The 25,764-nt window shown below is 39.6% G+C and overlaps 1 protein-coding gene across 1 annotated transcript in view; it reads right to left on the reverse strand.

Moving 5' to 3' along the window:
- Nucleotides 1-25,764, reverse strand: part of Pla2g4a (phospholipase A2 group IVA) — a 140,126-nt gene that overhangs the window by 53,687 nt on the left and 60,675 nt on the right. Inside the window, exons 4-7 of the mRNA XM_006979955.3 lie at nucleotides 15,378-15,526; nucleotides 14,237-14,350; nucleotides 2,408-2,445; nucleotides 864-1,005 (exon numbers count right to left, since the gene is read on the reverse strand). Coding sequence (XP_006980017.1) covers nucleotides 864-1,005; nucleotides 2,408-2,445; nucleotides 14,237-14,350; nucleotides 15,378-15,526 — 443 coding nt within the window. The remainder of the gene's footprint in view (nucleotides 1-863; nucleotides 1,006-2,407; nucleotides 2,446-14,236; nucleotides 14,351-15,377; nucleotides 15,527-25,764) is intronic.

Below are 25,764 nucleotides of genomic sequence, written 5' to 3' on the forward strand. Positions count from 1 at the left end.
CACTGATGCTAACAAGTGTACTGCTCTGATATGGAGTGTTAACAGTCCAGGAATATAATGATAAATGTTCCATTAACACCTGGGTCAAAGGATACCCAGACAGCAGATTAATAAAACAGTATTTCTGCATGCATCTCTGAGGGTGATTTCCAAGACTAGTGTTTGAATCAGTAGACTCTATAAAAAATACCTTCTTTCCTCTATGTGAACAGGCATGGCTTGATGTGGATTCATGTCTTATTGCCTTTGGATGTCTATACTGCTGGTTCTCAGGCCTTGGTTCTCTGAGACATGATACCAATACCACCATCCTAGCACCCCAGCAATTCTAATCCTTAGGCCTACAGCCCTGGACTCATAGTCACAGCATCAAATCCTTCAGATGCAGATTAAATTGCATCCCTGTCTTCCTTGGTTTTCTACCTTATAGACAGTATATCATTGGACTTCTCAACTTTCAGTATATACACGAGGCAATTTCCATATTAAATACACACACACACACACACACACACACACACACACACACGCATGCATGCATCCCTTTGGTTCTGTTCTAAGACTAGGATGTTATACACATGTGTGAATGAAAAGCATTAGGGGAACTGTCTGTTTCCTGCTCAGCTTTTCTGTGGCACTAACATTGTTTTTAAAGTCAAATTAGAAATAACTACTAAAGCTGATAACTATTATCAAATAAGATCAGTGTTGAGTTGGACATCCTCAAAGTCCTTTCATTTTTGAACCACTTATCCTCCCTAAAAAGCTGAAGAGATAATGCTTGTATTGAGGGATATATTTGAAGAAAAGACTAAAAAAAATTATCATTAGACTGTAATGACATTTAAAATTTCCCAACTCACATCACGTGTGGAATATAGCCCCTCACTCTTTTCTGGACCCAAGAGTTTCTTCATGTTCTCCTTTATGTTCTCTTTCCTCTGTTGTCTGAAAGCTTTCTCCTGATCACACAGAGCCATGCTGAACCGTAGGTCAGGGCATGAGCTATCATAGAAAACAGAGAGGTCAATGAGCCAGTGTTCCCAGGAACCTTGTTTTACAGTATTCCACCTCTGAGGTCACTCAAAGCTTCATTAATACATGCTGATTGCTTCCCTCAAACCATTCCCAGGAAGCAATCTTAAACACTAGCACAAAATGATAGCTATCTTAAAACAGTTATGTGCCCTGTGGCAAGCAGTGATCTAAGACTGGACTAGAAACAGAGGGGGAGGGGAAGGATTAGCAAAATGTATTCAGATGTGAACAAATTAAAAATATTTTCTCAAAAAAAGTGATATTTGGGTAAAATAAACGATTAAACAGTCTCCAATACATTGTGGAGTGGTTTGTATGAGATGTCCCTCATTAAGTCTTAGACTTAAATACTTGATTCCCATTTGGTGTCTCTTTGGAAGATTACAAGTGTGGCCATGCTGGGAAAAGGACGTCACCAGGGGCAGTTGTGAGTTTTCACACCATTCCCACTGTGTTCTCTACTTTCTGCTTATGGATGGGGATATGAGTTCTCAGATGCTGCTTCTGCCTCCAGCCACCTGGTACCTCTGCACCCCCATCAAGAACTCTAACTCTTTGGAACCATAAACCCAAAATAAACTCTCTTCTGTAAGTTGCCTTGGTACTGTATCATGACAGTAGGAAAGTAGCCAATACACGTGGTATATTAGGACAGTGAAGACTTTCAGCAGGACTTCAATACAGAAGACTGTTTGTGGCTTTGGTACAGTACTTTACAAGCTTAAGTGGTCAGGAATTCTTCCCCTCTTCCTGCATCCCCACCTCTTTCTCATCTAACACCCACTAACATCACAAAGTGCTTAACTCCCAGGGAAGATGCTTGCAGAAATATTATCTGAATAAGTTCCTTTGTCTAATGGAGGACTCCTCAAAAAGGGAAGCGCTTCAAACAACACAACTCCAGATAGCCACAAATGCATGGCCATCTAAAAGACATTTGAATCCCTTACTTAGACCCCTTTTTAATAGCAGCAGCAACAATTTCTCTGAAACTTATACCCACTAAAAACCACATCAAGTATAATGTATCATGACATCTATGGAAGAAATTATTACACACTGTCAGTGGCTAATCACTGACAGGAAATGGGCTTTAAAGACTACAATTATTTCCATGGGAATAGATATGTTACTAGAAGAAGAGCCCTTGAAAGCAAGCACTTATTCTAACAACTATAATCCAGCTTCCAAACTACTGGAAAAGTAAGAAAATATTACAACTCTGCTTTTTGGATTTTGTAAGTGAGTGAAGGTGACTATTATGACATTGCTATGTATTCAAAGCTTCAGGAAATATTTCACACATAAAGTATTCTCTTTAACAATATCACTTCCAATATTCTTCATCTGATTAAATAAATGAACTTACCAAACTTCAAGAGACATTTCCAGAATCATCTCAGTGACCTATAAAAGGAAAATATTAAATAGATGAGGTAATAAAACAGATGTGCTTGATATAATGCAAAGAAGGGAGATGAGACAGGGAATGAGATGGGGGTGAAATTTTAAAAATCCATTATATACATAAATGAAACTGTCAAAGAGTTGTAATTTCTTAAAAAAAAATTAAGTAATGCCTCTGCCTTGTTGATTTCTTCCCGCACTGATATAAAGTACTCAGTTCCATGATTATTAGTCATAAAACATAAAAATGGCTGAGATACAAAATAAGGCAACACTACTGTTGTGAGCACTTTCGCAAGTTGCTTAAGGTTGCAGATTCAATGTCCACCACAGCCAAGAAACTAAAGAAAGCCTTGGTGGTAGTTCACATGTGCATGTGTGTAACGAGTTGGGTGGAACTGGGACACTCGTGCCTACTGGGTACCCAGATCCAGACTCTGCAAAACATCTACCAATGCAACGGGGAGAATCTGGATTTTACTTTCTCACAGGTACTTGCAGCCAACCAAACTGCATCCTGTCAATCAGACAAGTTTCATTTAACTTGAAAGGGAGTGGCTAATACTCACAGAGCAAATATGCACGAAAAGATGCCTTTCCAGAAAGTACATCTCTGCTCTATTGAAAGACCTCTGATATTAGTACTGATGACATCAGTACTGAATAAGACCGTTACAAGAGCCAATGGGAAAATGTCCTGGAAGCTGCTGTATAATTTTTTAAATCATGCTATTACTTTTATTATACCAGTTACCATAAGAACATAGATTGGAGCAACTTCTTGATCACTACTCTAGGGTAGATCTACAATATGCTTCTTGAAATGTGAAGGGCATGAGTTTAGAACCAACGAAAAATGCCAGAGAACATCAGATGTGTTACCTTTGGGGTTCAAGTTGTGGGGAGAAGACAAAAGAGCAGGAGCTTCTCAAAGGTTAAAAGAAAGTTCATAGATGAGTCTCAGTACAGGCTTTATAAGGAAAAGAGTAAAATCCGGACAGATGTATGTTTCACAGTGCACTGAACTTCAATAGGTTCTACTAACAGTTCACTGCAGAGTATTTGGAACTGATGGGGAGTTAATGAATATGTGTTGAATGCTCATATTATGTGAAGTATATCGGGTAATCTTGTCCTGTCAAAAAATATCCAATCACTAATAGAGATAAAATTATCTCTGACCCAAAGAATAGTTTTCTGCCAAACTTTATAATTCTTAATTTATGAAAGAAGATATAGACATTACTTTTACAGCTGATAAAAAATATTCTAAAATTTCTAGGACAACAGGAATTACACATGATCAGATAAATTGTGTTTCATCGTAAATCAAGAGTGACAGGCTATAAAATAATTGCCATTTATCAACGGGAGCAGTGCCTAGACCACATCCCAGTGCATTATGCCTAATTTCCAACTTGGAAATTTCAACCAGAATCTTTCCCACAGGGAACTTGAAAAAGATTTTATACTGAATAGTGTTATCAGGGTTATTTAGTAAGACAAATCAGGCAGAGGTCGCACAAATTTGTTTAATAGTTGTTGCTGCTGCTGGGTGTTGTTTGCTTGTTTGTTTTGTTTGTTTGTTTGTTTGTTTGTTTGTTTGTTTGTTTGTTTTGAGACAAGGTCTCACTATACAACCTAGGCTGACCTAGAACTGGTAAATATTCTGCCTCAGTCCCAGAGCTTTGAAATTACAGCCATGTCCCACCATACCTGGGTGTATATTGTTTCTCCAAAACAATACATAAAAGTTGCCACTAAAATGAGATTAGGCTTAATGTATTTCTCTCAAGAGGGCCAAATTTTCATGAAGAAATGGACAGGAAATGAACTATCTTATAAAGCTCTAATTCAATGTATACCTCACGAGAGTCAATATTTAATAAAAAGCTGAATTACAACTGGCAGGTCCTGAACCAACTTACATATTAAAATATCCAGTGCTTGAAGGTATCCAATGCCTCACTGCTCCAATGATTTAATAAACAAAACCAAAACTGGCTATGCCATGTTTATGGCTGTATTTGTGTTCCCAGGAGAATGAATACCTTTTCTATTCATGTTCATCAGTATTTCTTAAGATATTCTGATCCTAGACAGAGGGCAAGACTCTTGAGGGATAGGCAGAATAAAGAGCAAGCCCAGGAGGTCTCAGAATGTGTTGCTATGGTTCCCGTCATGGATCAGACACTGGCTTCCTTGTGCTGCCCAGGAGCTCAGAAGGAAGTTTTACCTGCACCTCCCTCCCCCACCCCAGTGCAGTGTGTTCAGACTTGCTGGGAAACGTGATACCCACAATCTCTACATCTTTTACCTGGAACATGTCATTCACCTAAAACAGCCACAAAACTATGTACTTCCTGTGAGGCATTCAACAATGACTGAAGCGTCTTCCCACACACAGCAAATGGCTCTTCTTTGGGAGCCTCTTCCACGTTGGAGGTCAGAGTTAGAAAGAAGGGGGACCAAATCTCCCAGGCAGCCCCCTAAACCCATGATTCATCACAAGGGGCCAGAACAAGTTAGAACTCCAGTTCCTCTGAGAATTACAGAACCAGGCTGCACCAATTATGCATTCTTGTGGAAACTAAAAACCTCTTCTTTGCATTCCACAGTGTAGAAGAATTTTTTGACATCTACCATGGAACATGTTCAGTCAGAGTAAGTAAACGGAACTGGAGTAGAGAAACTATAGTTTAAAAGAATACATTTCAGACTTTAACGTAATTTTAAATGTACCTAAGCCACTGGTTCTCTTGAATATGTTGAAAGAATGGAGCTCAAACAGTAAGTATGGTACCTAGTAACAAAGGGGTACTTCTAAGCTATTACAGTGAAAAGATCCATATAGTCAAGTATCCATATTTTAATATGTGTATTGTTTTCCTTTCAAAAAAAATCGTTAATTTCGAATTCTGGCCCCTAGCCTGTTCATTCTCATTTACTTCTTCTAGGCAGAAACAAAGGCAAATGACTGCCACACCGACTCAGCAACTGTTTACCTCTGTCAAAGAAACGACAATGATATTTTCAGTGTCTCTGTATTTACATGAGCCGTGCAAGACAACCAAACGAAAAACTGAAGGGTCAGAGTCACTTTGACTAAGAACCGGGCTGCCATAGCCTGCCTGTGATTCCATCCTGTGAAGAAGAAAATACGAATGTGATGAGGAAGGGTGTTCTGAGTGAAGACTGGGGGCTGCAACTCCGCCAGGGTGAAGTAGGCCACAGACACAACAAGGGGACACTCACAAACACCATGTCTAATGTGTAAAACTTGACTCACATAGAATTGGTATTTCCTACCAGGAATCTTCTATGACTCAAGAAAGTGGGACAATTGTCGTCCAGAGTATACCCTAGGCGATCTTTAAAGATGAAAAAACTACGCTGTTTTTTCCTGTGACTTGTTCTTTTTTCCCTATGATCTCACAATTCCTCAACTTAACCTTTTACCAAATGTGGACACCAGTGAGAATTATGAAGAGCACTTTAATAAGTAGCTTTCATACAATAACCAAAGTTTCTTAAAATACTGCCAGCAAGCCATTTTTCTCTCTGTGGTAATCCTTGGTCTCTCTAGCTTTGTCTGTTAAACTTTACTATTTTCATTATTATTGTCTAAGGAATTCCCAGGTTTTCAGTTTTTCACATAAATAAAATTCTTCAAACACTTGTGGCTAGGTACTACACTACAGCTTATAGCTGACTATGTTATACTCCCTTGATAGAACTTACTGCCCAAAACAGGGCCCAAGAATGCAGGAATATTCTAAAATACCCTTAATTCAAGTTATCTATTGTGGAGATATGAGAAGATTCACTCCAGTGTCTACTGCTAGTAGCCCAAAATAAAAATGCATTCTGTCTTAAAGCCAGGAATTATTTGACCTACATTTTACTATACCCTGCATAAAGACTGTCTGATGTTCTTTACATCTGTCTTAATGAGGGCTACTATTGTTGTGATGAAATACCATGACCAAAAGCAACTCAGGGAGGAAAGTGTAAGTTCAGCTTACACTTCCATTACTGGGGGAAGTCAGAGCAGAAAATCAAACAGAGCAGGATCCTGGAGGCAGGAGCTGATGCAGAGGCCATGGAGGGGTGCAGCTTATTGGCTTGCTCACCATGGCTTGTTCAGCCAGCTTTCTTATAGAACCCAGGACCACCAGCCCAGGGATGGCATCACCCACAATGGGCTGGACCCTCTCTCATCAATCATTAATTAAGAAAATGCCCTACAGTCTTGCCTACAGCCTAATCTTAGGGAGGTGCTTTCTTAATTGAGGTTCTCTCCTCTCAGATGACGTTAGCCTGTGCCAAGGTGACATAAAACTGGCTGGTACAAGATCTTAGGCCCTGATTCCCATACTTTTTATGAAATTGTGTCATCAATGTACAACTGTGATAAACCTATTAAGAAAAAGGAACCATAATGCAATTGCACTGAACGCACCTAACCCACCAGCTCATTTTAGAAGTGCCCTGAAAAGCACTGGTTGTCTGGGCTGCTGGTGGCACAGTGGGATGGAAATGGTACTGGTATGGTCCTCCGACTGACCAAAGAAAATAGTAAATTTTAAAAATCTGCAGCTATAGCTCAGTGGTAAAGGTCTTACCTAACATGCCTAAGCCCTGATTTTCATCTCCAATGTTTATTTTTTAAAGAAAATAAGTTGCAATTTTAAAAGTATGACTTCTACTAAATGTATCACTTCTGCACATGCTGTACAGCCAGAAAACACTGCTGAACACCATAATCTGGGCCTCTGTAGTATCTTGACTTTTCCTCCAAACTCCATTTTGTCTCCTGAACTACCTAACTTAAGAGTCTCTGACTTCACACAAGACAGTTCTTCAATGAAACCACCCTGACACTAACAGCATTCTGAACTCAAGTTCAAACTCCTATTGTTTTAAAGCTGTACCCACTACCTCTTCCAAAGAGATCATTTTCAAGTCATAATCATGACTAAATAACAATGAAAATAATCAGCCAAAATTAGACAAATTCCACAGAAGCATGAAATGTGGCTATTTCTAAGCAATAATACTAGCTTCCAAATAAAGACAGAAAATTAAAGCATAGTGTAAACCTGAGGCACCAAAGTTGGCCAAAACAAACATACTTTATCTAGAGAAATAAAGAAGTATAATTTCTCTGACTGGCTTCCAAACTGGAGCATTTTCATGGTTTGTTTGAAGGGGGCTACTTTGTCTATAGAGATCCAACTAACTTCTGAAGGATCTAGAGCAGGGGCTATCAATCTGTGGGTTCTGACCCTTTAGGGGTTAAACAACCCTTTCACAGGGGTCGCCTAAAACCATCAGAAAACACAGATACTTACATTATGGTTCATAACAGTAGCAAAGTTCAGTTATGAAGCAGCAACGAAAACAATTTTATGGCTGGGGGTCACCACAACATAAGGAATTGGATTAAAGGGTTGAAGCTTTAGGAAGATTAGGAACCACTGATGTAGATCTTTTGGGACAAAAATAGGCTATTATAACCTAAAAACTGTGTTTAATAAATTCAGGAACGAGTGACTAGAGTAGTCTGAATCATTATAAAACAAATAATTGTTAAATTCAACTCTACCTGTGTTTCAATACTAAGTTACTTTAGGTCAATGAAGACAAACAAATAAGTTTAATATCCAGTTAAATCAGTTCCATAAAGCATGTGATTCATGTTCAGTTGAATTGGATCAGTTACATTTATAATGAGAATATCTAATATGTATCTGGTGATTGCTGGACCATGTACTATTTCTCAGTATTAACTTGCTTAACCATAACCATAGCCCTCAGAGGTGAGGACTAGATGTAACCCTGCTTCCTAGAAGAGGATGTAGAGCATCAGGAGTAGATGCCATCGCTCAAGTTAATCAGTCACAAAACACAAACTCCAACAAGCCAAAGGCCGTTGGTCCTGAGACTAGGATGACAAGATGCAGGCTGTCCCAGCTGCTCTTGATTAACAGATACGGTGCTCTCTAAGTTCCACCTACAACAGTACAACCCAACCATGACTTGAAAAGCGCCAGTTGCACCAAAAACTGGACCCAGCTCTAAACCTGACTTTATCCTGAAAACACAGTGTCCTGGAGGAAGTTGAATGATAAGTCATAGTCTAGGGAAGAACTTCCCACAGCAACTTCCAACTCAACAGCCCCCACCCCTACCAAGAAATTGCCTGACTCAACTCTTACACATTAGAGGTGATAACAGAGAGGCTTTCCTTGTGTCTGCCACTGTGCATTGATATTCTAGTCACTTTCCAGGGAAGCACTTAGGGCATCCACCTTTTTCACAACAGTCTTGACACTCAATGTCTGACATGGTAACTTTTTCCTTGGTAACCCTTCCTTACGAAAAAGCCTAACCTTGCTTGCTCTCAGTTTCCTATTACCTGGGCACAAACCTGCAGTGACTCACCGCTCAGACTGGAAGATGCTATGTCAATTCTTCCATCTGGCCTGTACGTGCTGCTGGGTTCTGAGCCACTGAACCTGCTCTTCCTTTCTGCATCAATTCTCTCTTCATTATCCTTAGCTAGAAACTGCTTCCTGGACGTGCTGTGCCCATCTAAGATGATGGCTTCCCATGGGCAGTTCCTGAGGTCATTCTGATCAGAACAGTCCTCTACTCTGTGAGTGAGTTACCTTGGCCATGTTTTTCATCAAGGATAAGCTGAACCTTGGATATCCCCGCTACCGCAATGGCTGTAACATACTGTCTTCCGTCCCTTTTGGACCTAGTTTCTTGCCCTTCTTTCTACTCTTCTCTCTCTGTACTGGAACCATCCTCCTTCTGGCAGCTACTTAGCCTGACAGGCAATCTGGGCCTCTAGACTGCACTGGTCAGTTTACTGTTATTATAACCACGGTATCGAGGTATGTTATAAAGAACACAGGTTTGCAGAGTGTAGGTAGTTTAAGAGGCTGAAAGTCCAAATCAGGACGCCCCATGAAGGCCTCATGACAGATGATACAGAAACAATTGAAACACCCAGAGATTACATCAAAATCAGGGAACCAGAAAGTGTGGAGGCACTAGCTGGGTTCATTGAACAATTCCTCAACCCCCAAGGATAGCCAGCATCAATCCCTTTCCAGAGTAGTACCCACAATGGCATACTTCCAACTAAGCCCCACGTCTTAACAGTTCTATTCTTCCACCTATCAACACGGCTGTACGTTCCCAGCCCTGGAACCCTAGGAAAATACACTGAAACTATAGGAAGGGTCTTCCTACCTCGGATATCTTCTGCCCTGAGCCTCTTCCTTTCTTAGCCACATTTTCTAGAGTGTCATTTGCTACCCTCCCTCTTCACTACACACACATGCAAACCCTTTCATTCTTTTCCCCTGGTTTGTGTAGCATTTGCAGCTCTCACTAACAGAAGCATCTCTCCCTGTTGTAACTTGCTTTTCATCTGGTTTACTACACAGACTATTAGCTCCGTAAGGACAAAGATGCTTGCTTGTTTGCTCATGTTTGAAATCAGTAGCCAGAGTGACTGCACATTACTGGGTGTTCAGTGGTTACTTGTGAATAGACGGAGAATGGATGACAAACAAACACAGTGTAGAATGTTAATTACAGAATGGGACCACATTTGTAAAAAAAAAAAAATGAATGAACTGATAAATGAGTGACTTATTCCTTTAACCCTAGGCACATACTTTCTGTACTAGGCACATGGCACTTAAAACGATCATCCATAAATCCTGAATGGTACTCAGTGATGTACTGACTGAAGCGCTTAGCAGTCAAGCATCGTGCTGTCTGCCATCTGTTTATAAATGTACCCAAAGGGATCTGCTGATGGATGAGTGAAGGGATGAAGAAAAATGAGGCAGGCATATACAGCAGGAGAATGTTAACTTCAGAACATGATGGTAGGTATGTGCTTCTTCACTGTAACAATACTTGAACATTTTATGTAGGAAAAACTTCATAATAAAATCTTGAGAGGGGGTTAGAATGCTTTACAGAGAGGAGTCTTCTTTCCTGGCTATATGAACCAACTGCTATGTGTCAGGCTGTCAGAAGGGTTGGGAGGGTGGTGTTGCTAGTGTATATTTTATCTATTTATTGTGGTGTGCATGTGTGTGTGTGCACGTGGTCTCCCCTATATGCCACAAGCACTTACATGTGAAGGTGAGAGGACCACTTGGAGAAGTTACTTATCTTCCTCCACCAGGTGGTTCTTAGGTCAAACCCAGGTCATTAGGCTCAACAGCAGGAGCCTTTCCCCCACTGAGCTAGCTCTCCAGCCCACCCCCAGCCCCCACCACTGCCTATGTAGGTCACACTGGCCCAAGAATCATTATCTTCCTGCTTCAGCCTCCCGAGCACTCACAATACAGACGTGTGCCACCACACCCAGCTAGCTCTATTAGGTGGCTTTATGGAATTTTCTTCCTGATACTTATCACTAGCTGGTGTTGAGTGATTATTCACTTGCTCCCTGTTGCCTCTTCACCAGCCTTACGAGAATCTGAGGACACTTCCCATCATGTCCTCTGCTGCTTGTTCATCATGAAGCAAGTCACGTGGGACACACAAGCTCCTCACATATTCCTCGTGATATTACACATGACTACCTACTTTCAGACAAGATTATTGGGTTCTGGAAAATGGACCCCATGCCTCTCTAATACTTGGCAAGTTGCAGGCTTCCGTAAGAACACACATTCTCCTCATACTGAAGCTGTTTGTCAGTCCACAGACAAATATGTCAGAATTTTGAAATTATATAATATGCAACTGAAAGAGTTTTACTCTTGTTGTTTTTTATTGTTAATATCTGTGAAACAAGAAGAATTGTAAAGTTTTTTTGGGGGTGGGAATGCCATCAAATGAACTATGCTAGAGAATAATGCATTCTAAGCCCTCATTTGAAGAATGAAAATGAGACTTAAGAGAAAGCAAATGATAATTCAGACGTGTGGAAGGAGAACGGTGTCCAGACAAGATTCCAGGTTCCAAATCTGCAAATGGCCAGAATTGTCCCTGAGAGTCAGCTCATGTCCAATTGGAGGTCTGTGTTGATTCTCCAGCCATCTCCTGGCCATAGACACCACTCTGTTGAGTCAAATTAACTTGCAGATGCCAAAAGTTTGAGGGAACTTTGACTAATAATGTTTTGGCTTGTAATTTTTGTACTTTTTCACCAAGGCCAAGTGTTCTTCTTATGATATCATATTGCCACAGCCATCTTCAAGGTTTATGTAAGTCTGCACTCTCCCAGCATTCCCTAGTGGCTCATTCTCTCTTACACGTCTGTAAGCATTACAGACAGAAAACCACCCACCTAGGGCTGATCCTATCTCCGGAAAAGAAGAGGAAGGCAAGACTCCCATAGGGCACTCCCACATGATCCAAGAAAGAGCCCCGGACTCTTCACTCAACCAGCAATTCCCCTTCGCCCAGTGACCATCCCGGTTCATTAACTCACAGGACTGACTTCAAATACAAACTGCAAGAGACTCCAGAGACAAAAGTAATGAAGAAAAGCTCTTTGGCTAACTATCTTCCCAGACACACTAAGAAAAGCAATTACACAACCTACTTTGAATTCAGGAATGTAGAAAGCCTCTTCAGAGCTCAAGGGTTATACAACTTAGCCATAGGAAATGACAGAAGAAGAGGGAAGGCATTTTTTTTCTCTGTAATGTCTTCTTTCATAATCAGGTTTTGATTAGGTATTGAAAATAAAAGACCTGTTTTGGAAAGGCTAATCTGCACTTACAAAGCTCTCAACAGACCTTTATTAAAATCCCAGGCAGGACCTTCAGATGTTTTTGACCACCTCTGCACCCTTTGCCCTACTACTCACACTGTGTACCTGGCAAGCCTTTAACTTGCCCCATCTTGCTCCCTTCTTTCAAGACTACACTTTTGCAATTGCTTCTATCTAGAATGCTCCAAACTATTTCTCTGCCCCCTAAAACACTATTCTCTTCTCAAGCGATACCAATAACAAAACCAAAATGTTTACTACTTACATGTTTTAATTACCATTATGTACATAATCTAGAATAATTAATATTTAAACTACCTAAATGATGTATAGCTTATATTTTATACAATAAAGTATAACAAGTTATAATTAAATTTATATGACATTCATTATGTTTTAATGTATATATAGTTATCATTATAAATCCCTTATAAGATATTATCTCTACTTTTATAGATGAATAAGATGAGTCACAAAGGAACTACTAAATTTCCTGAAAAAGATAATAAGGAATTCAAAGGCCAAATGGCCCTCCTTCAAATGTCAAAGTGTTAACCACTATGTTCACTATTCAAACTGTTCAAATGACCTGGGGCCTCTTCTCACAAAACAAACTTCCTTTATTCTGCCCTCTCATTAAACTCCATACATACCTCACTGATATTTATCTCTGTGCATAGTGATTTATTATTATATGCACATACAAAAACACATCCACACACACACACGCATCTACCTTCTATTTCCCATCACAGCTCCAATATCACCTCTACCTCAGAGGAAGATAATTGAGAAATAAGTTCCTGTACATTATTCCTTATATGCCTTGTACAAACACAATGGCTGGTACATTGTAGATTTTTGATAAATGTTTATAAAATTAATGAGTGATCAGGAAAGGACCTGTGGGGAATGCACAGATGGGAGTTTCTCAAATTCTCTGGGTGATCAGATCATGTGGACTACTCAAGAAATCTGTGATCTTAAGTTAACTTCTAAGTAAGTGCACACCTATGGTGTGCACATAAGTTATGTATAGACTCTGCAGGCTATGTAATTAGTATTTCACTTCTCTTAGCCTATATAATTTATTACCACTGGAATTTGATAAATTGGACAGTATAAATAAGTTAGTACCTGGAAACACCACAGATTCTCCAGGGGGATCAAATAGGAAGCTTATGATAGGACAGGAAACATGGAGGAGCTGAGAGTTAAGGGAGAGAGGTTCAGGTAAGTAGAGGAACCTGAAGTCATTCTAAGGATGAGTGAAAATGGTGTTTCCTTGGACATGATAAAATGTTTTAACTGGCCCACCAATCAATAACATGTCTCATCACAAATTCTCTAATTTGTTTCTTATGCATTTATCATACATTAAGATACAATGAGTTTGCTCTGCATAAATCATTTTCCCAAGGCTATTTTAAATTCATAAATAACTACCAAACTGTGACAGACCTGGAAGTAAGAAGAATAACCCAACACCATTCCTCTGACCTTTCTCTGATGTGGTCATAGTTACTTGAGACAGAATGTTTCCTTAAGAGATGCTTAAGCTATAGCAGTATACTCAATAGTGTGTGTGTGTGTGTGTGTGTGTGTGTGTGTTTATAATAGCAATAGTAAATACATGTTCCAACAAAGTAGCACACAATGTTGGAATAGGTTGCACTTTGCAGCGTCTTACTATCCCAAATGCTTTGTATTGGTGGGCCCTCCTGTGGAGTCCAGAGCTATTGCTTAATTTAATGCCTTATAGTAGTTATCACTTCCATCAAGGTTTATATTTAATGATAAGAGTTTAGCATAGGGGGGTCTCCCGACACAGCTCAATGGTAAAGTGTTTGCTTACCCTGTGTAGGATCCTGGGTCCCTACCTCAGCACCACAAAGAATGACAGCAAGAAAGCACAGGGTGAGAACGGGAAGGAAATGAGCAGACAGAATGAAAGCTGAAGCATCCTATAAGGAAACAGAGGTTTCCAAGCATTAGGAACCTGGAGTAGAAAGTGCTTCTGCTGGCACTTACTTGGTTGAAGATAAAAGGGACTTCTTTCTTCTCTCCCACCTTCATAGAAGACACAGGAAATGTAGCCGTGCCCAAGGTTTCATCCATGATGTAATTGGCATCCATCAATGTGATCTATAAAGCAAGAGAGAGTGTGAGTAGTTTCCAGGAATCTTATCTAAAAGGTCTATCGGGAGGAGCGGCAGGTAGGACTACAGCAGTTAAGAGTATTAGCTGCTCTTCTCAAAGGGCCTAAATTCAATTCTCAGCACTCACACAGTGGGTCACAACTATCTGTAACTTCACTTCTAGGGAATTTAATGCCCTGGCCTCACTTCCATGGGGCATTTTATGCACATAGTGTACAGACATACGTGCAGGCAAAAACTCTACACATAAAAACAAAATACTAAAAAATTGTTTATCACATTAAAACAAAATAATGTCCTAGGCCAGGTGGGGTTACACAAAATCTTTAACGCCAGCACTCAAGGGACAGGGCAAGCCGATATCTAGAGCTTGAGGCCAGTCTGGTCTACACAGCAGGTTCCATGCCAGCCAGACATGGAAGCAAGAGCTTATCTCAAAAAATTTAATTTAAAAAATCTAAAGTATTTAATATTTCACAATCCCTTAAGGTCCTTATATTTTTGTTTTTTTGTTTTTAATTACAGTCCATTCTAGACAACTGAACTCTATACACATCCCCTAGAGGTCTCAATATTTAACATATAACAATATTTTCATCTCAATATGACGTTTCTATCTAAAGCAATAAATTTTACATATTTCTAATTGACCACTATTTACAAAAATGGAATGTTATTCTCTCTATGATTTGAAATATGGAAAAGAAATTAATACAGAAAACCAATACAACTGCTTTAAAGAAAAAAATTCCACGTAAGTATATCTTAAAAGCAAGTGATAATATTTATATTCTGTTTTTTTTTTAAATCTCATCTTCAGAACAGAACATACATCTTCTCCAAAATGCACAAGCGTCCTGAAACTCCACATGGACACCAGCATAACTTCATGTGTATGATCAGCGAGCATGGCACCCAGCTCACAGGCACCCACAACCAGTTGAGGGGAAGACACAAGCCGTCTCTCTCCACAGGAATGAGCACCATCCACAGCCCTCAGATGACTCACTTACCTCCAAAACGTTCTCCTGATTAGGATCCAAAATGAACTCAAAGCTCTCATTCCACACGGGGTTTATGTCATTATTGAAGTGTCTTGTTCTCTTCCTGCTGTCAGGGGTTGTAGAGATGAAGAGTTCCACATAAGGATCTGGAGTGTCAACTGTGGGCAGTAAATGGAAGAGAAGAGGAGGAAAATGTAATTCATGGCCCCAGATTTTTGCTTTATTAAGTTGTTAGTTTATTTCCAGTAAGTCTGCATGTCTATAAACCAAAATGTGATTATCTACAACAGAACATCACAGGTTATAGACATTTCACATAGTCTGCCCCTTCCTTCCACTACAGATCAACGAGAAGGAATCATTTATAAAGCAGTCTACTCAGAAATTCATGCATCTCGTGGGCCAGCATCTTGCTTGATCCAGCTACCCCACAGTGACAGGAACCTCACTCACCTAACTCTACAGCATGACCCTCAATACAGGACCATGATGGTAAAAAGATCACCGACTCAAGATCCTGATAGCTGTCTCCATTAGAAGAATCACCTTGTTCTTTTGCTTACCAAACAATGTGACAAAGGTCAATGTGAGAAGACAACTGCTGCTGACAGGTCACCTGGGGCAGCTCTAAGAAGCAGCCTTCCTACGAGCAGTCAACCTATATTTATTATGGCAGTATTTGTTCAAATTATAGTGAGAAGTCTTCAAAAATGAAAGCCTTTCCTATGTCACATACAAGTCCACTTGAGTCATGCCCATGTGTGTTCCTTTAAATACAAAGAAACAGCTGCATGGAAAGGAGCTATTTCACCTCATTCCCACTACATGTATACTTGGCTAAGCGACTCAAGAGTATAAATAGTGATGGTTTGCTCTTCCATGAGTCCACTAACTCCTTTGATGACCTTACAGCCTTGTTTATACTTTTATACTTTATACATACCTACTTGTATGTATGAAATGATACATCTGTCTTATCCTAGGAGACCATAAATAGTTTGAGGACAAAGACCATATCTTCCCTTTATACTCTCAGAATCTGGCAGGAAAAATCCTGCCACAGTGAAATATAAGGCCTGCCACTTTTTCCTTAACAGATCCTTCCCCACAAGGCCATTGTAATTGATAACCACAAATACCAGTAGTCCTTGATAGTTCTTGAGAGTTGTTTTCAGTACACATTTATTTCATTTAAATCTCACATTACAGTACAGTGAGTACTATATTTTAGTGCATATCATGAAACAAACAGGAACGGAGAGATGCCATTCAATGCCATAAAATCTATCCTGTCCTACTGCTAATCATTAGTGGAAGATCTTGAACTTGGGTCATCTAATTACATCAGTCAAGGCCTTAATGACATCTTGTCCCTACGAAATAAGAGAGAGATCATAAAACACAGATTTCCGTGGAAAGAAGGGCCAGACAAAGAGAGGCAAGAAAATAACACCAAGCAATGGGCATCACTCAGTGCAACTGGTACAAGTACTGAAAGACTGGGATCCACAGAGAACCATAGGAGAGAAAAAGGAAATATAAGCTGGGCTATCCTGCCACCAATGCCAATGGATTCCTAGTACATAGCCCAGGTTTGAAGAAGGAATAAGGTCCATGCCCTGCAACAGGATCTCACAAACTTCACCTATGACACCTTTGTGTTATACTCACAAAATGAGGATCACTGACATTGTTTACAACGCATCTAATAATGAGTTGGTCTGCGCCAAGACCCTCATGAATACCTGTGTGGTGCTCACTGACAGCACACCTGATAGACAGTGGTGTGTGTCCCAGGGCCCCTCTCCTTAGACTGCAAGAAGAGGGCCAACCTGACTCCTGAGGAGGAAGATTTTAAGCAAAAGGTGATCAAAGAAAATTAAGAAAAAAAAATATAATGAAAAGAAGGAGTGGTAGAGTTGGCAGTCTCATGGAAGAGCAAATCCAATAAGACAAGCTTCTTGCCTGCACCCCATCAACGTCGGGCCAGTGTGGTAAGTCGATGGCCACACACTGGAAGGCAGGAGCAAGAGATCTGAGGAAGACCAAAGGGGCAAAAGCCAGGAAGCAAATAAGTCAGCATCTAGAGCTCATATATAACAGCTGTTACTGTTTCATGGTTAAAAATAAATAAAATGATCCACATATATCTTGTTTTCCATAACTGCCTCATCAAATAATGTAACCAATGTTCTTCACTTACTCTTTTAAAGACTGCTCATAGTTTATTCTATTTGTCAGTCATTAGACTTTTTTTTAAAACATGTACTGTATTTTGTCCTGACTGTAAAAAGATACCCAAATGCAATGGCCTTTGGAATTGTTTTATATTTAATTTTCTACCTCAGAGCTCATGTGACATCGGGCAAGGACAGCAAATCTCAAGACAAGGGTGCAATGTAAATGTCCAGGACTTTTATAAAAATTCAGCCATGACCCCCAAAACAGCAATGAGCAGGTAAAGTGTGGTCTAGGACTCTTCACCTTTAATGCAGTCTAACTGACATGACACAGGGCAGCCTCGGATGACACAGATAAAATCCCACTTTGGACAACAGGCGTCTCTTACCTTTTCTAAGGCAGCACTTCCCTAGACCAGGGGAGAGAAGCAAAGAAACATCAAGGCAGCCATGAAACGTGAGGAGAGAAATCCACAGGGTGGTCCTGCCCCCTCAACCTGCTCCTTTTCCTCTACACAGTTCTTCAGAGTTTAGGATGCCAACCAGAAGCAACTGAATGTATTTAGAGCAGCCATGGCATGCAAAGACCATAAAGAGAAACAGGCTTTCCTCTATGGAATATAAGTAAATACGCAACTTCAAAGAGAGTATTCATATGACACAGAAAATAAAATGTAAAAAGGAACATAGCTATTTATCACCCCCTTGGGTCAGTCCTTTTTAACAGGGCCATTTATCGCGGATCAGGGGGGAGGTATTTTCAAATATTTCCCAGAATATTAAGGGGATAAAGTAAAGTAAACCCACTGGCATTCCTACCCTAGAATATAAAAGCTGTATGGGAAGGGGAGACATAGGGATGGTAAACATTCATTCATTCATTCATTCATTCGTTCGTTCGTTCGTTCGTTCAATACACTTTCAAGCTCCCACTGTATGCTAGGAATTGCCTGTCAAAAAGCTTTTTCACTTTGATAAAGAGCCAAGCCCTAAACTGTCGATTTGAATTATGAAAGTGAGTCAAAAACAAGTAGCCTAATTTTAACACCAAAGTAAATGGGAGACAAGCAGATACACCACACTGGTGACTCCCAACTCACTCACCTGGGTGGTTATGCAAAAATCAGGTCAAATCGTAGGTGGGGAAATTGCTATTGAGGCTTGATATTTGAGTCTTTTTTTCAAAGATGTTTTTATTTTATTTTATATCTATGAACATTTGCCTGCATGTACGTATGTCCACTGCATGTATGCCTGGTGTCCATGAAGGTCAGAAGAAGCCATCAGATCCCTCAAAACTGGAGTGAAGGATGGTTATATGCTACCATGTGGGTGTTAGGAATCAAACCCGGGTTCTCTGTAAGAACAAGTGCTCTTAGCGATTGGGTCATATCTCCAGCCCTTCATCTGAGTCTCAGAGAAAGAAGAAGGAAGTCCCAGAGCAGATGGGGAATGGGAGGCAGAAAGTAAAGTCGCCCTGAGGAAACCAGATAGGAAAAGAAGTAGTGAATGGAAGTAGAAAGTGTCAACTAATAACATGGCTGTTTTCAGTGAGTTTAAACTCTCAGTGCTTGCCTTGGCTTAAATCATCTTAACTTAGACAAAACAAAAGGAAAAATGATATTGAAAGATACTAGTACCACCTTTATATGTCAAATTATCAAAGGACATTTTGAAATCTTAGAATCCAGTTCGATGGGACCTCTCTGTCTTGCCAGTATTTATTTTATTTTTAAATAACGTCAAAGTGAACAGCTTAATAGTGTTTGTCAAGAGTGACACGTTTTCTAGTTTCTCCTGTGGCTTCCCCGGGCAAAGACTTCCATGTTAAAATGTTAAAGGTTGATGGGCAGATGTGAGCGGCTGCCACATGGAAAACGACTAGCAGCTCCAAAGTCTGATGTTGTAGTCTGCATCTCTGCTAACCACGTAAGCCAAGAGACACTGCATCCCTGGGAGAGACTCCGGGATGAAAGGAAATTGGAAGGGGTGAGTTTTAAAGTTCAAGTCCACCCTATATAATCTATAGTAATGAATGGGATAGTGGTACACTTGGAATCTGTGAAAAGAAAAATCAGTCCACTTTGAGAGCAAAAACATAGCTCAGTGCTTTAGAGAATTTCCTAGAAATACATTTAAAAAAATAAAAGGAAGAAAAGAACCCCCCACCATGCCACACACCTCTTTCATGATTTTGTAAATTAATACCCACAGGGCCATTAATTGATGTTGAACCACTAATCAGTAACCAGTGCTCACCTAAATTATTTCCAGTGAAACAAGTAATGAAGCAAAGATAAGTGTGGGCAGATAGTCTCTTGCATCTCATCCTTTTATCTACATCTTGACATACAAAACTGATGGGGGTGTAGGATAAAGACCATTTTTATTATCATAAAGATGACATGAAGCTACATGCACCAGAAATAGCTTCAGACTTCCATGGCTCCGAAACTTACTCATAAACTCCAGCAGTTTAAGGAGCGCCTGCCTGAAGTCATAACAGCTCTGGCTGTCACTCAGCTTTCTCCAGGCCATAGACTATGTGATTCATGACAGGAGCAAGGGCAGCTCCTGACTCCCAACTCTACTTTTAAAAGAATCTATTGCTTTTCACTTCCACTTTACCCCACAACAATTTAAACCCCTTGCTTGAAATAAAGTTGATGAGTAATTTTCTGATTTGAGAACAAGGGATTAAAAAAAAAACACACAAAGATCTCAAAAAGAGAGGTCCCCAAAACTGCAAAGTCAGTTTTACCATAAGCAGTAGTGGGATTAAAACTGTGTTTCTCGTGTTTCAGAACATTGAATTACCTTCCCAGAATCATCTGCAGTGGTTAGTAAAAAATGCAAACTGGACTGGAATGTTCTGAGTCCTTATCTAAGTGTATAAAGCCTTAAGTTCATCACAGAACCACATAGGAGCAAAGGGAGAAATGGGAGGAGGGTGGAAGGAAGGGAGGGAGGGAAGGAGAGGAAGAAAAAGAAGAGAAGAAAAAAAGAAAAAGAAAATGCAAGCCTCTTAATCACCCACCAGAACACCAGAATCTTCAGCTTGGCTTAGAAATCTTCATTTTTTAATAATATAATCAGATGATTCTTCTACACACCACACATTTCAAAGCCAAGGACTTAAGACATAGATTAGAATAAGCCAAACAATAGCAGTATAATAACACCCACATAAACATTTGGCATAAGGAGGGTAACAAAACTCTTGGCCTTCTATACAGGAATTATTCTGTCTTACATTGGGTTAAGCACAGTTCAGTTAATCGCTACTGCTTCCCTCCAACCATTAAATAAATTCTCAAGTAGCCACATGAAAACCATCTCCAAGAATAAAGTAAAGTAGATATGCTGGTTGGCAATTTGTTTGAGGTCATGAACTAATATTTAAATATTTAAATTATTTATTTAAATTAAATTATTTAAACATCAAACTAAATATTTAAATATCAGTTCATGACATGATATTTATTAATATTATATTAGTTAATTATAATTATATTATACTTTATATATAATCCTATTATGTATATTACATTAATTAATTATAATATAATTAAGAGTATATTAATATCAAGTCATGAACTGACATTAAATATTTTTCAACTATCGTCAAACCAGAAACACCAACTATTAAGTAAGAATTTATGTGAAGATATGCCTATGAATGTTCCCAAGTGTAGCCATTTCTTTAAAAATTTAATGATTAGTAACAATGACAATTAGACATGTAAATCCCCAGCAATTTGGGGAACTGCCAGTCTGTTCAGTGCTTGTGTTCTATGATAACTGAGTGGCTGCCATAGGACAGTATGGTCAGCAACACCACTTAGTCATGAGTTTCAAAAAAAAAAAAGTTTAGTTCATTTATTAATCTAAACTTTTTATCTGAAGAACAAAAAGATAGCAGATTACAACTGGCAAGATTGCTTATCTTCATAGTCCCGACTTCCGCCTGTGACACTAGCACTGAAATTAAAATACAGACCACTACCTTACCCATTCAGGAGTCTCCCCTCTCCCTCCACAGCAGTAACTTCTACCATGCGTTCTACCACCACAGAATATTTTTGCCTAATTTCATCTTTATTTTAACAAAAGCAAGCATACAGTATATAAACTGGGTCTTGTTCTTCTGGTCCATCACTAGATTTGGAAGATTTGTTTATATTGACACATATAGAATAATTTCCAAAGAACTTCTCAGGTATTAACAGTCTTAAAAAATAATTTAATTTGGGGCTGGAGTAATGTGATGGTTCAGCAATTAAAAGTACATACTACTCTTGCAGAGGACCCAAAATCAGTTCTCAGTTCTAAGCATGCACTTCAGGCAAAACACACAAACACACACACACACACACACACACACACACACACACACACACAAAAAAAAAAAAAAAAAAAAACAGCTTGTAAATTCAGCTGGGAAGGCTCTGAAACTTTTTCTGGCCTCCACAGGTACCTGTGGAGGTAGATTTTACTGTCCCTCCTGCCAACTCTCAAATAACAAAACAGAGACTTATTATTAATTGTGAAAGCTCAGCCGATAGCTTAGGCTTGTTTCTAACTAGCTCTTATAACTTAAGTTGACCTATTTCTATCAATTTACTTTTTGCCTCATAGCTTTATTACCTTTACTCTTCACTGCCCATGCTGCTTTCCTGCTTCTTCCGTCTCTGACTGGTAACTCCCATGTCTCTGCCCTTCTTCTTCCCAGCATCCTCTCTGTCCCAAAAATCCTGTCTAGCTATTGGCTGTTCAGCTTTTTATTAGACCAATCTGAATGACAAATCTTCACAGTGTACTAAAATATTATTCCAAGACACACCTGCACTCAAATGATCATACACACACACACACACACACACACACACACACACACACACACAATCTTTAAAATTATTTTCTTAAACACATAATACAGCCTCCTCATTCTCTATAGAATTCTATAGTATAAATCATCTCACGTCTTAAACTTAATGATTAGGGCTTAAGCAGCAGCCAAAGTGCATTTCTTCTCTCTCCCAAGGCTGCAAAGGTGATACAGACATGAGAGGTATGAAGTTTTTTATTACAGGTTCACATGTATCTTGCTGCTGAGTAAGGAATTTTGAAAGGATTGTTTCACGTTCAATCATGCTAAGTCAGCTCTAGGTTTTCTTTAACTGTCCTTGAAGGGCTCTGGCTTGTACAAAACATTGTTATCTCTCTCAGCCACATCTTCAGTCTGTATCCATTATGGGGCCTTAAATCTGTTCTTACTGCCTTGGAAATCCTTCACTCAATATGCACAAGCCAAACCCACATCCTTTCCATCCTCCTTTCTCTAAACACAACACAAGACAGAAACTGGATGTAAAACGTGTCATTGTTCCTGATTTTCCTATTTGACTATGTGGCACCATCATTCGGAGCTGTTGGAGTTATAAAGGATACTCATTTAACGATTTCTCCCCAGGTGCCTGCCCTGAGAAGATTTCTACCAGAGTCCTGAACAGAAGTTACAAGTGGCTAAGGATACTGATCTGAGGGGTATCAAATGAATCTAAGCATGCTGAGTTCTTTAGTCCATTTACTTTATTCTTCTAAATGAATTCTATGCAGCTTCTTTTCTGTTCTCATACGTAGCTCCTCTCTGTCCCTTCTTCTGCTGTGCTCTCGTTTTTTTCTAAACTTAGTTCTTTCTCATCTTCTTTCTTCTAAATCAATTCCCCAAGTGCTATGGGGGAACTGGTATATATACCCAAGCAGTAATTCTTTGGCAATGCAATTCAAGGCTTGACGTTTTCAGGGTCACAGAGAGAGGTGATAAGGATCCACACACAAAGCAATAATTGTCAGCTTCCAATTACAACCCAAAAGGGGGAAAGACTAAAGGGGAGTTCTCTGGTAGGGTCAACTAAAAAGGCTAAGATCAATTAGGGAATTCTAAAAAGTCTTGTGTAGATAAACCAGGATGAAAACAAGGAATTGAAAATTAAATTACTAGTGGTTATTTTCTCTATCTGTGGGTGAGATGAGCTAATGTTTATCTATCTGCACTTGTCCTTGGATAAAAAGGTATCTCAGCTGAAAAACTTTTGTCTGGAGAATAACCCTGGCCAGATGTGTGTTAATGAAAAATAAACACAGCTGGGGAAAGTTATCCAACTACCCTAAATGTGTAGGGGAAGTTGTGCCTCTAAGATTGAGATGCAATTGTGAGATTACATGTAGATACAACATGGAAATGCATGGTAAATGGGGAGAATTATAGCTGTTATTGCACAAGAAGTTTATAACAAGAAACAGCCAATTCATTCAAAAGGCAGTAAATCCATGACGCCTTGCATAATGGTTTCCTCTAACAGGACCCTTAGTTCTGAAGGGTTGACCTTCTGAACTCTAGTTGTCACCTGCTGTGTACTCCCATGGTCTTTTGCTACCAGCAGCTCTCAATACTCATTTCCTTTCCCCCAGAGTTTTTACATTCAATCTATCTCTGAAGTTTTAGTTTTCACACCTTAGAAATGAACCTTCCATCTAGCTTTTTAGTAGTAATTCCACTCATACTACCACCCCAGGTAACCAAGCACCACTTTGCCTTGGACATCACATAATCCTGCAGTAGCTAATGCAGAAGACATTCTCAATAAGCATACTTGTATTTCTGAAGCATAGTTTTTAACCTTGTGCTTCCTGCAAAGGCAAGCCTAAATGTGGTAGGAAAAAGGAACAAACCAGTCAGGCCCCTCACCAAGCCCAGGTTATCCCAGGGTCAGCGACTTCTCCTGTACCACACACATTGCAATGCAACTTGTGCACATTAACGGTAGAACCAGAGCACACTCTGAGAATGCCCACATTTCAAACAATCTGTCTGTGCATACTGAGGGCAGGAATCTTTGTTCTAACACAGCAGGACTTTTTCTAACACACCATTGTTTCATAAGTTGAAAGTTATCAGAGCCACTGATGTTGTTCTAAGAATGTTCAAAATAAGAGTCCAAAGTTGGTACAGTTGGGAATATTAGGACTGGGATGTTCTCTTCACACTCTCTTATTTCGTTGGTACTTTCCTAAACAAGGAATTGACTGTTCAGCTTTCCTAATAGATCAAACAGGCAACTAAAATCCATGTTCCCAACAGGGTTAGTATACATACATCTGTGTGGTGGTTTGGATAGGGATGGCTCCCACAGAATCCTGTATTTGAATGCTTGACTCATAGGCAGTGGCACTATTAGGAAGTGTGGCCTTTTTGGAATAGGTGTGGCCTTATTGGAGTATGTGTGGCCTTGTTTAAAGAAGTGTGTCACTATGGACAAGGGCTTGGAGGTCTCCTATGCTCAAGCTATGCCCCAATGTGGCACACAGTCTCTTTCTGCTGCCTGCAGATCAAGATATAGGACTCTCAGCTACTTCTCCAGCACCATGTCTGCCTGCATGCCACCAGGCTTTCTGCCATGAAGATAATGGACTAGACCTCTGAAATTTAAGCCAGCCCCAATTAAATGTTTTCCCTTATAAGAGTTGCTGTGGTCCTGGTGTCTCTTCACAGCAATAGAAACCCTAACTAAGACAATCTGCAGACAAGGAAAACAGTAACATTTCCAGTTCCTAATTAGATATATCTACTCCCATTACAGAGAAAAAGATAGACTCACAGACATTTACTGAGTCAAACAAGATCATTCAAAAACAACACCTGAGATTGACTTCTGGTCTCTACAACACACACATGCACACATATACAGAATAACGCTCCAGAAGTTCTTATAGAGTGTAAGAAAATTGTTAATTTGATCATATTGTTTGTTTTAACTATATAGATTCAGATATCTAAGAATTCTACTCTCTTACAAGCAGTAATGATGCCTTTTCATTAGAACAGAGGTCTTCAGCTTTGACATACTGATGCCCGGACCGGATAATTCTGTGTCCTGGACTGCTGTTCCTTGCCTCTACCTACAGGATGCTAGGAGGAATCACCTAAAATAGAGCCCCCAATTTTAGTGAAAGTGTTTCTAAACACAGTGTTATAGGCCTTGAGAGGGAAACTCACTCATTAATTTAGAACCAATGCACTGGAATAAAACAATCCTTTCTACCTGATATTTATATACTAGCAAAAAAAATCACAAAATAAGCTAATCTCCCCAAATTAAATACTTAGACATATTAGGTCAACTTCATTTTTAAAACTTTTCCTGAACCCCCTT

Source organism: Peromyscus maniculatus, chromosome 11 (assembly GCF_049852395.1).
Source record: "Peromyscus maniculatus bairdii isolate BWxNUB_F1_BW_parent chromosome 11, HU_Pman_BW_mat_3.1, whole genome shotgun sequence".
In the NCBI taxonomy this organism is placed as follows: Eukaryota; Metazoa; Chordata; class Mammalia; order Rodentia; family Cricetidae; genus Peromyscus; species Peromyscus maniculatus.